This window comes from Rhineura floridana, chromosome 20, assembly GCF_030035675.1.
Source record: "Rhineura floridana isolate rRhiFlo1 chromosome 20, rRhiFlo1.hap2, whole genome shotgun sequence".
NCBI classification, from domain to species: Eukaryota; Metazoa; Chordata; class Lepidosauria; order Squamata; family Rhineuridae; genus Rhineura; species Rhineura floridana.
The window spans coordinates 14,454,811-14,467,967 of NC_084499.1; the positions used below are offsets into that span (position 1 = coordinate 14,454,811).

Sequence of the window (13,157 nt, forward strand, 5' to 3'; positions counted from 1 at the left end):
AGATCAATCAAGTCTGCTCTCATTAGATATTGACACGACACCTTTTCAGGAAAGCTGGGATAGAAAAGAACAAATAAATAACAACCTTTTTTTTGGAGATGCATTTCTCTCATGAGTAGATTCATGAAGGCAAAGGAGGGAGATTGCAACATAAAGGCCACAGCCAGGAGAGAAAAACCTAATGACAGGTTGCAGGGGAAACTGCAGCTATTGCACAAGCCTAGAGTATAACTTTTATTATATTATTCACTGTGAGCTGTATGCGGACCAGTCATGCCTAGAAATCAATGAGACTTAAGTTAGTCCCCATTAATATGGTTGTTTTTAGTGTGAAAGGTTGTATACTAGATCACGAGTGGATGTGTAGCATGGCAGGATAAAGTATTGGGTTTCCGGAAATCAGAGAAGAACACTGGCTCATGGGTGGCACTGGACATCTGAAACTGAACTTGGGAATAACAAAAACGTAATGCCCTTTTGTAAAGTTTGGCCATAATGAAAAGGTAAAGGTGGGAGAGCTATCTCTAACCTACCTGCAGACTGCATTAAAATAGAAATCACACAAAGACAGAGGCCAAATGGTTTAGTAGCACAGAGTTTCCTGATTTACATTACTCCTTAAGGCCCCTCTTCATAGGAGGTAGACTTCTGCTACTAGTTTACTTATATTAACAAACTATATTAACCAAAACCTGGTTTTGGCACTGAGACGGCCTTGGTCGCCCTGTGTGATGACCTATGTCGGGAGAGAGACAGAGGGAGTGTAACTCTGTTGATTCTCCTTGATCTCTCAGCGGCTTTTGATACCATCGACCATGGTATCCTTCTGGGGAGGCTCGCGGAGTTGGGTGTTGGAGGCACTGCTTGGCAGTGGTTCCGCTCCTACTTGGCGGGCCGTCTCCAGAAGATAATACTTGGGGAACATTGCTCGACCCCGTGGGTTCCCCAATATGGGGTCCCGCAGGGTTCGGTCTTGTCTCCCATGCTTTTTAATATCTATATGAAGCCGTTGGGTGCGGTCATCCGGAGTTTTGGAGTACGTTGTCATCAGTACGCTGATGACACACAGCTCTACTTCTTCTTTTCATCTTCTTCAGGTGAGGCGGTCGATGTGCTGAACCATTGTCTGGACGCGACAATGGACTGGATGAGAACTAACAAACTGAGACTCAATCCTGATAAGAATGAGATGCTGCTGGTGGATGGTTTCTCTGGTCAGATGGTGGATACATACCCTGCCCTGGATGGGGTTACACTCCCCCTAAAGGATCAGGTTCGTAGTTTGGGAGTCGTTTTAGACTCTTCCCTATCACTTGAGGCCCATGTAGCCTCGGTGGCACGGAATGCGTTCTACCAACTTCGGTTGGTAGCCCAGCTACATCCCTATCTGAGTAAGGAGGACCTTACATCAGTGGTTCATGCTCTGGTAACCTCACGTTTGGACTACTGCAACGCGCTCTACGTAGGGCTACCTCTGAAGACGGTTCGGAAGCTACAGCTAGTGCAAAATACGGCGGCCAGACTGCTAACAAGAACTAAGCGGTCTGAGCATATAACACCTGTTCTGGCTCGCTTGCACTGGCTTCCAATATGCTACCGGGCCAGATTCAAAGTGTTGGTACTAACATATAAAGCCTTATACGGCGTGGGACCACGATACCTGCAGGAACGCCTCTCCCGTTATGAACCGGCTCGTACACTACGGTCTACTACGAAGGCCCTCCTCCGGGTCCCGACCCATAGGGAGGCCCAGAGGGTAGTTACAAGATCTAGGGCCTTCTCAGTGGTGGCCCCCGAATTGTGGAATAGTCTCCCCGAGGAGGTACGCCTGGCGCCGACACTATTATCTTTTCGGCGCCAGGTTAAAACCTTTCTCTTCTCTGAGGCATTTTAATCTAAGTTATTTATGTAAATGTTGTAATTTTTATTTTAGATGGTGTACTTTTATATTTGTTATATTGATCTTGTAATTTTATTATTGTATATGCTTCTATGTTTGCCGCCCAGAGAGCTGTTTGCTAGTCGGGCGGGATATAAGCTGAATAAAATAAAAATAAATAAAATAAATATTGGTGAAGAGGAAAATTACCAACCATAGCTACAGGAGACTTGCAAATCAGCAATTATTCGAAGGATATTGTTCATCTGATTGGATCTTTGTTCGTTCTCCATGATGCTGCCTGAAGCAGGATATGCTGAATCGATGTAGATTAAATCCAACAGATAAATCCCTGAAATTAAAGGGGAGGGACGTTAAAGCAGGTGCTTTATAAAGATACAAGCTAACTTGGCTGCAATAAACAGAACAACCAGGAACCAATGGCAATTCTCTTGAATCATTTCACTCAAAAGCAAATGAGGGATGAGGGGTTAAAAAGAAACGTCTCACAAGGTTCTCATCCTACTTTGCACAGAGCACTCTCTTCCCTTATTCAGTCACTGAAAGCTCAGTATGGTATTATTATTGTTATTATTATTTAGACTTATATCTCACGCTTCCTTCTATTAGGAGCCCAGGGAGGCAAACAAAGGCACTAAAAACACTCTAAAACATCATAAAACCACACTTTAAAATATATTACAACAAAACATCCTTAAAAACTATTTAAACAAAACAGCTTCAAAAAATCTTTTTTTTTTTAAAAAAAACAGCTTTAAAAACATCTCAAAAAGCAATTTCAATACAGACACAGACTGGTATAAGGTCTCTATTAAAAAGGCTTGTTGAAAGGGGAAGGTCTTCAGTAGGTGCCGAAAAGATAACAGAGATAGTGCCTGTCTAGTATTCAAGTGGAGGGAATTCCAAAGGGTCGGTGCCACTACACTAAAGGTCCTCTTCCTATGTTGTGGGGAATGGACCTCCTGATGAGATGGTATCTGCCGGAGGCCCTCACCTGCAGAGCGCAGTGATCGACGGGGTATACAAGGGGTAAGATGATTTTTCAGGTATTCTGGTCCCAAGCTGTATAGGGCTTGTACACCAAAACCAGAACCTTGAACTTAGCCCAGTTACTAAGAGGTACCAGTGCAATTCTTTCAGCAGTGGGGGGCAATGTTGGGGATACCATGCCTCAACGAGCAGTTGCGCCGCTGCATTTTGCACTAGCTGCAGCTTCCAGACCAACCTCAAAGGCAGCCCCACATACAGTACATTACAGTAATCCAGCCTGGAGATTACCAGTGCGTGGACAACAGTGGTCAGGCTATCCTGGTCCCGAAAAGGCTGCAGTTGTCTTACCATCTGAAGCTGGTAAAAGGCACTCCTAGCCATGGAGGTCACCTGGGCCTCTAGCGACAAAGATGGATCCAGGAGCACCCCCAGACTATGGACCTGATCTTTCAGAGGGAGTACAACCCCATCCAAAGGCATCTGACCAATTATCCAAACTTGGGAACCACCAACACACGGTGCCTCCGTCTTGCTAGGATTCACTCAGCTTACTGGCCCACCAGCCCAACACCAAGTCCAGGCTTGCACGGCCTCTCCCAATTCAGATGTTATAGAGAAATAGAGCTTGGTATTATCAAAGTACTGCTGACACCTTGCCCTGAATCTCCTGATGACAGTTCCCAAGGGCTTCATATAGATGTTAAACAGCATGGGGGACAAGATGGTACCCTGCGGCACTCCACAGCACAACTACCAGGGGGCTGAAAGACAATCAATCACCCAATGTTATTCTCTGAAAATGACAATGAAAGTAGGATCAGAACCACCGTTAATCAGTGCCTCCGATACCCATCTCATGAAGTCAGCCCAGGAGGATACCATGGTCAATGGTATCAAAAGCCACTGATAGATCAAGTAAGAATGACAGGGTCGCACTCCGTGTCCTTCTCCCAATAAAGGTCATCAATCAGGGAGATCAAGGTCGATTCAGTCCCATAACCAGACCTGAACCCAGACTGGAATGGGTCAAGATAATCTGTTTCATCCAAGACTACTTGCAATTGCTGTGCCACAACCTTCTCAATCACCTTCCTTAAAAAAAAAAAGGTATTTGCAACCGGGTGGTAGTGGTCACAAACCATTGTGTCCAGAGTGGGCTTTTTCAGGAGCGGTCGGATCACCACCTCTTTCAGGACGGCTGGAACCACTCCCTCCTGCAATGATGCATTGACCACACCCTGGATCCACTCAAGTCAAACCCCCTTGGCAAGCTTTAATAAGCCAAGAAAGGCAAGGTCAAGACGACACATTGCTGGCTGCATCGTTGCTAGCACCCTGTCCACATCATCAGCTGCATCAACTGAAACTGATCCCAAGAAGTTGCAGCAGACGTTGCACAGGACACCTCACCGGGGACTACAGTAGATGTGGATGGGCCATCAAGATTGCCACGGAGGACAGCAACTTTACCCTCAATGTGCCTTGCAAACAATTTACAGTGGGCTTCCAGAGGGTCTAAAACTCCATTTCTTGGAGGTGGTGTCAACAGACCCCTGACAATATGGGAAAGCTCCACTAAACAGCTACCACCCAGTAGGCACAGTTATGTTTTACTCACGCCCGATCTGCCTCGCAGCCTGTCTCTCGCCACTTGCGCTCCAGCCGTTCACTGGTGTACCAAGGTGCAAACTGGGCTCCACAATGCTGGAGAGGGCACTTAGGGCAACCGTGTTAAGAGCCTGATGTGCCTCACTGTTCCACAACGTGACACGGGCTTCAATAGGGTCACCTGCTCTATCTACTGGGAACTCCCCCAGGGCATTCAGGAATCCAGTGGATTCCATTAGCCTCTGGGGGCAGATTATCTTAATCTGCCCACCATCCCTGCAGGGGAGGATCGGAGCCATACGTCTTTACCAGGAAGTGGTCTGACCATGACCCTGGGGTGACATCCACCCCCCCCATCTCCATCCTATCCACTCCTCCACCCCTTCAGGAATGCACACTGCTATTGGCCTGATTTTCTACCACACTAGACCAGTATATTTCACTGAGTGTCCTTTAGATCCAAATAAGAAAAGAGAAAGACATTCTTGGTTTGTAGACAGACTAGAAGCCGGTACACACATAATGCAGGGAATCGCTTTACATGGGGCTGGCAGTGCACACTCCCTCCTTAGCATGAATTTCCCCCATCCTTTCCTTGGCAGCCATAAACATGGTTAAGTATTACATCTATACCAAGAGACAAACATTGCTTAACTCTAACCAGGGGTTAGCTTTTCAATAGTTTGGAGCTGTTTTGTAAGTTTTTACTATTATTAATTGCCCGCCCTTCACCCAAAGGTCCCAACAATTTTAAAAGACATAATTCAAAACAGTTAACAACAACCTAAAATCACATGAATACTAACTATGCTTGCAACAAGGCCTGCTAACATTAACCATGGTCAGTGTCAGTGCAAACTGGGTAATACTGATAAACAAAGGTGAGGTGAATCCACAGGAGAGCGGAGAGGATGGAAGAGCTCACAACTATCTCCCAATCACTTTACTATGGTCAGGAGATTGTCTGCATTATGTCTGGAGAGAGAACTGAGGCAAAACAACTAAGGGAAAACAAGCCCATCTATCCTCATGTTCCTCTTGCAGTATGGTTTCTCGACTTAATTCAATTTCAAATCTTTTTGAAAGTGAATTAGTAGTGATGATGGGGTTTGCATAATTTCCCCAAACAATGTCCCATCACCACCCTAAAGCAAATCCATATGGGATTCTGCTTTGCTTTTCACAACTAGAATGCTCTTTACTCCTGTCATCACAATTTGATTCTTGGCATCATTTCAGAACAATCTTATTGTTTGCAGATCTTGCTTGGTGCAAAATACAGCAGTTAGCGATTACGCTGAGGTTGCATGTTTTCTGTTCTTTGCTAGTAGAGACATTTATTAAGTTCGTGACTCAACAAGAGAAACCACAATTTAATGGGGAAAGCATTAGTCATATGGTTCCTGCACAAAAATGAACGACAAGCATGTTATTATTTTTATTGCAAGAAGTATCCAAAAGTCACAATCAATACAAACAGATGACTGGGATTTATGCCTACCTGTGAGGGCTTGCAAAGAATAAATGAAACACAATAGGGAAAGGGGGAAAGACGGCATGGTTGGCTTGTACTTAGGGAGTCTGCTAGGAAACTGAATATCGGAATACAAGTTAGGATTGCATCTTGTCTGGGCAATTTTGCAAAATAGTAACTTTTTTCCCTACAGTCTAAAAATGTAACAAATCAATCAGGTGAGGAAGAAAAAAAGAGAGAGATTAATGAGGAAATGCCTGGTAATTCAGTTGTTTCTGGTGTTAACTGGATATAGCTTTTAAAAATATATTTTTCAAAGACTGTGCTATGGTTACACACAAGCCATGCAATGAACTAGAAAAAAAAGGGGGGGGGATGAATTGGAAATGGATAGAAAGCTCATTTACCCAGGCGAACAACTTTTATATTAGAGAGTAGGGCAAATACAGCAAGGAAATAGTCAAGAGAGCCTTCGGGCTTACGGCGGTATATAAATTAAATTAAATAAAAAAATAAAAATAAATAAAAGAAAAGGCCCAAGGTCACAATCTGCAAGATATACACGTAATCAGCATCAGCACCATGGAAATGTTTGTCTGATTTATGAGTAAATTCTTACTTATTTGGCTGTCAAGCTGTCACAGTTGTACATCAATTAAGGAGCAGGGGAGTATAAAGTCAAATCGGCTGCAGGGCCAAATTCTCCACTGCACAGATGAGTAAGCATCATCAACAATTCTGCTCACTGTGCCCTACTTGGAGCTAAAAGATACCTGAAGGATTGTCTCCTCCCATGTGAACTTATCATTCTTATAAGTCACTACCAGACACACTGCTTTCAGAGGTTGGGCAAATGACAAATGGGTGTTCAATTGTGGGGTCCTCTTTGGAATGCCCTCCTCAGAGAAGTCCAACTGGCATCATCAGCCTTATCTTTCAGAGCTCCTCCTGGCATTTCTTGAACGATGCCCTTCTTTATTTGTGACTGCTGCTGTGGGCTTCTTCGATATTGTTTGAATTATGCAGAACCACTGACTACATTTTAAATTCTCTGTTTTATGATTTTTAACTGAAGTGATTTTGAGCATTTCTGTGAAAAGACCAGATAGAAATATTTTAATAAAACAAATTAGTAAAATTAAAGGGGAAAATTCATTAACTAAAGAAAGCTTTTTCAGCACAGCTTTTTTAGAAACAATCTGCACATGCAAAGCAATATTTTTTCTTTTAATGGTGCTTTCATTTGTGGCAGATTACTTTAGCACCTACCCAACTAGATTAAAAATAGATTTTCTATTCAGCTTGTGAGCTGTCTCCCAAACAATGCTCCTCCACTTGCACCATATTAGTTTGCTGGGGGAGGGACCCATGAATTCCTCCAGTGCTGATGGAAACAAATACCAAGGAACATACCACATTTGGCTATCTGACAAAAACTACAGCTGTTGAAAACAAGCCAACCCCACAACCCAAGTCAGGAAAAACAGCCCAGAGCTTGGAAAAGTTACTTTTTTTGAACTACAACTCCCATCACCCCAATCCAGTGGCCATGTTGGTTGGGTCTGATGGGAGTAGTAGTTCAAAAAAGTAACTTTTCCAACTTCACAGCCTTAGTGAACTCTACTAGTGGCCACTGCTGCAGAGGGAATAAAGTCCAGCTACTGAAAAGCATGATCTGAAGAGATATTGAAATTATTGCTTGCAACAGTAGTATTTTATTATGATGAAGATGATGATGCTCAGAATGTGTAAGTTCACCCATGTATCAGAGTTGCCAAGAATTGCATCCATCTCCTGGTGGTGCCAGAGTCCACAGAGAACCAACAAGACTGGATACTGGTTTGCAGGGACTTCCTGACTTCTAACATATTACAAGCAGTGACTGTTAGTTTTGCCCCCATGTAAATGCCAAGGAATTCCTTGGCTGTGTAGTTGCCATAGTCAAAACCATATCAAGCTACCTTGTAGCGAGTCAGACCACTAGCACCCCTGCTAGCCTGGTATTGTTTACTCTGAATGGCAATGGCTGTCCAAGCCCAATGCCCGAAGATACTTTTAACTGGAAATGTTAGGGACTGAATGACAGGAATCTTGTAGGTGCTCTACCACTGGGTTATAGCCCCACTCCTCTTGACATCATGGATATTTTGGGATTGTTGAGATGACCATGAGAGCCAGTGTGGTGTACTGGTTAAGATGTTGGACTACAACCTGGAAGACAAGGGTTCGAATCCCCACACGGACATGAAGCTCACTGGGTGACCTTGGGCCAGTCACTGCCTCTCAGCCTCAGAGGAAGGCAATGGTAAACCCCCTCTGAATACCGCTTACCATGAAAACCCTATTCATCCGGTCGCCATAAGTCGGAATCCACTTGAAGGCAACCCATTTCATTTCAAAGCACACACACATATGAAAAGCCAAAGACATTCCTTGTCTTACTGGCAGCAGATTAGAGCCATAAGTCAGAATCAACTTGAAGGCAGTCCATGTGTGTGCGTGCGAGATGTCCACACTCACCAAAGAAGTTAACAGAATTATGATCAAGAGAAAAAATGTAGCTATGTTATATATTTATTTGTTGTGTAGTTCTAAACAAACCCTCAAAAATGGCACATCTCAGATGAAGGGAGAAACCTCACAACAACTGTTGGCTAGAGTTTCTAGAAAAATACATAGAATTGGAGAACAACCAATACATGCTTTGTGTTTGTCAGAGGCAACATATTTAACTCCTACCATTTTTGAATTCTTACAATGCTTCTGAAGCATATGGCATGTAAGGAGGTTTTTAGAGTTCTGGTAGAAGAGGACTAAGATCCTCCATGGCGCAGAGTGATAAGCGGCGGTAACGCAGCCGAAAGCTCTGCTCACGGCCGGAGATCGATTCCAACGGAAGGAGGAAGTCGAATCTCTGGTAAAAGGGATCGAGGTCCACTCAGCCTTCCATCCATCCGTGGTCGGTAAAACGAGTACCCGGCACATGCTGGGGGGTAAAGAAAGGCCGGGGAAGGAACTGGCAATCCCACCCCATATATACGGTCTGCCTAGTAAACGTTGCAAGATGTCACCCTAAGAGTCGGAAACGACTCGCACTACAAGTGCGGGGACAGCTTTACCTTTTAGAAGAGGACTAAAGCCTTAATTTGTAAGTTTCTGGAGAAACTGTAGAAGTATTCACTGGTTCTTGATGAAACAGAGTAGAATTCAAAAGCCATACCAGTAATTCTGTTTGTCCGAGGGACTTTGAGCTTGTATTTCACTAATAAGAGGTCCCCTTGCCAAATCACCATGAACCTAAGAACAATTTCAAAAGTAGTTCTTGATAATAATTTGGGAGGGGAGGAACCATCTGCCATTCAAAGAACAGTGACTGAAAATCCCACTTATATCTATGTAAACCCTTGAGCATGCCTACTTTTGTGAATCTCAGCCATGGTCATTAGCCTCTATGAGAACCTTACTCAAGCTAGTGCCCTCCATATGGTTTGGACTACAACTTCCATCATCCCTGACCATTGGCCACAGTGGCTGAGACTGATGGGAGTTGGAGTCCAACAACAACTGGAGGGCTCCCGACTGGGGGAGGTTGCTCTAGAGAATCCTGAAGGAAAAAAGAGCCACACCCATGGATTGGAATAGGAACCCAATGGGAATTCCCCAGATGTTTTGGGGTTTTTTTGCTGTCACATGGACTGACCATACCTACAGAGGTTCACAGGCATCACAGAACAGCAAAACCTGCTTCAATCACCATGCTGTCTTGGAGTCAGGCATCTTGTCTATAAAAGTGGAGATTTGGATATCCTATACATCTAATCCTTAGGATTCATTATTTTCTGATTTAAAACTGTACCATTCCAACAGAAAACTAACTGCAGAGTAAAACAAAACAGGAGACAAATAAGCTTTGATAACGGTAGAGTATCCTGAAAAAGAAATTAAGAGGTGAGTTTTAACCAATCCACTTAATGAAAGAAAGAGAGGGAAATGTCCAAGAAACTAGAAAGAAGGTAAGTTCAGTTTGCCCACTGGATGTCCTAGACTGGCCTGACTCATTTATCGGTTTTCCATGCCTGTAGTCAGCTAATAATAATCTCAAAAATGCCTCTGCGGAAACACAGGCAACTGGTGATACAAAGACTCTTGATGGCTTTGGCTCATCAAAGCAGCGCCAAGCCCAGTCCTTCCCAAACTGTCCAGGAAAATGTTCTATGTAGTTTCCTCTCTTTTCCTCACACCCCTTTCTTGCATTTGTCCAAAGAAAAACCTCAATGGGTAGAAAGTGGTATGCAGGAAACCATGTTACATAATCTAAAGATGAAACTTGCATTTCCACATTTCAAGCTTTGCCACAAAGTTTTAACCAATTCCACTACATCAGGGGTGGGGAACCTCAGGCCCAAGAGCTGAATGTGGCTGTGCAGGCTCCTTTGGTCACACCCACTGCCCAGCCATACCCTCTACTGGGCCTGCTTTGTATCCTCCTTGCCTGGCCGGAATGTGTCCTTGAACTCTGACCATGCCTCGTGCTGCTCTGGCTGGGCGATGGAGAGAGGGGTGTGTGAATGCACGTAGAAACTAGCCCACTGCACAAATGTAAAATGTGCAGCCGTTGCTCCAACCGCTTTTGCCTTTGCGCCCCTCCCAGGCACGCGGCCCTTGGAAGGTCGCCCAGAAGGAAATGCGGCCCTCGTACTGTAAAGGTTTTCCCATCTCTGCCGTACATGGTATTATTTTGTTTATCCTATTGAGAAAACTCAGAGCTCAAACACTGCTTTGAATTATGGAGTATGGCATTCTTTAGTAAATCGTTACAGACTTTGACATTTGCACTGTAAAACAATGTTGTAAAATATTGTCATTTTCAAGGCTCCTAAAGGTCTCTGGTAACATAACTTCTTCATGTCGTCTGTTCTATGCATTCTACTGAACTACTGCGCAACTCTCTCAATGGAACTGATTTTTACTACATACCTTCTCAATTATTACAGTTTCCTGCTAATTTAGATTAAAACATTTCTACTTAAGTCCCTTGGTCTTTCAAGCTAAATTGCTCCTTATGAAACACAATACACTGACAAGACAACTGTCTATGTGAACGAGCGGCCTTCACAACTGGAGAGTCAGCGTGTACATAGAGGCAGCTGTTGTCAAAGGAAATGCTAAGTAAACTAGACTCTCAACGGACGAAATGACACCGCAGCTGCTGAATAGTCCAAGTCCATGGCATTCTTGTTGGAAAACTAGGTAGAAGCATTTGAGAAACCTTAGGCAGATTCACAAAGCCTTGTCTTATGAATGACAACCGCTCTTTGTTTTGAGGTGTCAGTTCTTGGCCCTTCTCAGCTGTGTCACCCAATCTTTGGAATTCCTTCACGCGGCTGCTTCTCTGTTGGCTTTTTAAAAGCTGATAACAACATTCCTTTTTCATACAACTTTTTCATCCCTGCCCTTACTGATAAGGCTATGACTGCTCCTGCATATGTTCAATTATAAATTGCATTACAATGATAATTGTGACTGATATTATGTAACTGTATTTTATGTTTATATCCTGTATTTTATCTTTGTATCCAGTCTGCTTGCAGGCCAATAAAGCAGAACAAACTAGAACAATTAAACAAACATGGTAGTTTAAAATTCTGTTATATGTGCACTATCATAGCTAGGGCAATTGGCAAATGTCTGCTAATAAGAAGCAACAGAGGCCACATGTGGTAAGCTTGTTGATAGCAATTCTTGGCAGAGCTGGGCTTGTTAATCTACCTTTATCATTATCTATTCTCTATAACCAATTCAGTGATGACAGCCCACCTATTTGGGCGGTGCCCCCTGTATACAGTACAGGGGTGAGGAAGGTCCTCCAGATGTTGTCGAAATCTAACTCCCATCAGCCTCAGCCATCATGGGCGATGATACGAGCTTGTAGCTCAGCAACATCTGGAGGGCCACAGCTTCCCCAACTCCAGTGAAGGAGATTACTAGTTCTAATTATGTTCATCCCAGACTTCCGATTACTGTTCATTCCGTTTCATGGTTCCTCATCCCTCCTGTCATCGTCAGCTCTTTGTACCCTACTGTGGCTTTACACATAAGTCAATTGAACCAGCTTTGGACCCTTTTGGATAGAGATAACTTGGCTACAGTACTCCATGCTCTGGCTACTTCCAGATTAGGTTATTGATATGTGCTCTACATGGGGCTGCCCTTGAAGACAATTTGAACACTTCAAGTGGTCCAAAACGCAGCAGCCAGATGACTGGCTGGGGTCCCTTTAAATCTCATATAACCCGTTTTAAACAGCTGCATTAGTTACCAGTTCGTTTCTGTGACTAATGGATCGTCTCTTTGAAATAGGACTTAATGGCACGGTTTTACAGTGGATTCGCTCCTTCTTAGAAGGCAGGCTTCAGAAAGTTGCCCTCGGGGATTACTGTTCAGAGCCCTGGCCACTACGATATGGCGTCCTGCAGGGCTCCGTCCTATCCCCGATGTTATTTAACATTTATATGCAACCTTTAGGTAAGATTATTCAAAAATTTGGGATTCATTACCATCAGTATGCGGACGATACACAGCTCTACTGCTCTTTCCCTCCAAATGCTAAAGAAGCTGTTCATGCCCTTAATCAATGCCTCACGGCAGTGCAGAACTGGATGACCAAAAACAAACTGAAGTTCAATCCAGAAAAGACAGAGGTCATCCTTATTGGAAAAAGTCCCCCCCAAGAAGTTGGAATTTTGCCATCACTGGATGAAGTATTACTTCCTCTGAAAACGCAAGTCCGCAGCTTGGGCATAATTTTGGACTCAACCTTGACCTTAGAACCTCAGGTTGCAGCCGTCTCCAAAGCTGCATTTACCAAACTAAAGCTTGTCCGTCAACTTCGACCGTTCTTAGGAATGTCTGATTTGAGAAAAGTAACTCAGGCCCTTGTAACTTCGCGGTTAGATTACTGTAACTCCTTGTATGTCGGACTTCCAGCTAGATCACTTCGACCGCTTAAGTTGGTACAAAGAGCAGCAGCAAGGATGATCATGAGAACTGGCCCTCGGGTCCATACCACGCCTCTTCTTTATTACCTGCATTGGCTCCCCATAGGACTTCATCACCAGTTTAAGATATTGGTCCTAACATTCAAAGTTTTACATGGATTGGCACCTGCATATTTAGCGAATCGTC

At 43.9% G+C, this 13,157-nt stretch overlaps 1 protein-coding gene across 7 annotated transcripts in view; it reads right to left on the minus strand.

The window, feature by feature from the left end:
* The window catches only part of RALGPS1 (Ral GEF with PH domain and SH3 binding motif 1), a 226,143-nt gene that overhangs the window by 59,669 nt on the left and 153,317 nt on the right, over window positions 1-13,157 (minus strand). For all 7 annotated transcript variants that reach the window (XM_061603531.1, XM_061603536.1, XM_061603535.1 and 4 more), the window contains one exon: window positions 2,094-2,231. In XM_061603531.1, coding sequence (XP_061459515.1) covers window positions 2,094-2,231 — 138 coding nt within the window. The remainder of the gene's footprint in view (window positions 1-2,093; window positions 2,232-13,157) is intronic.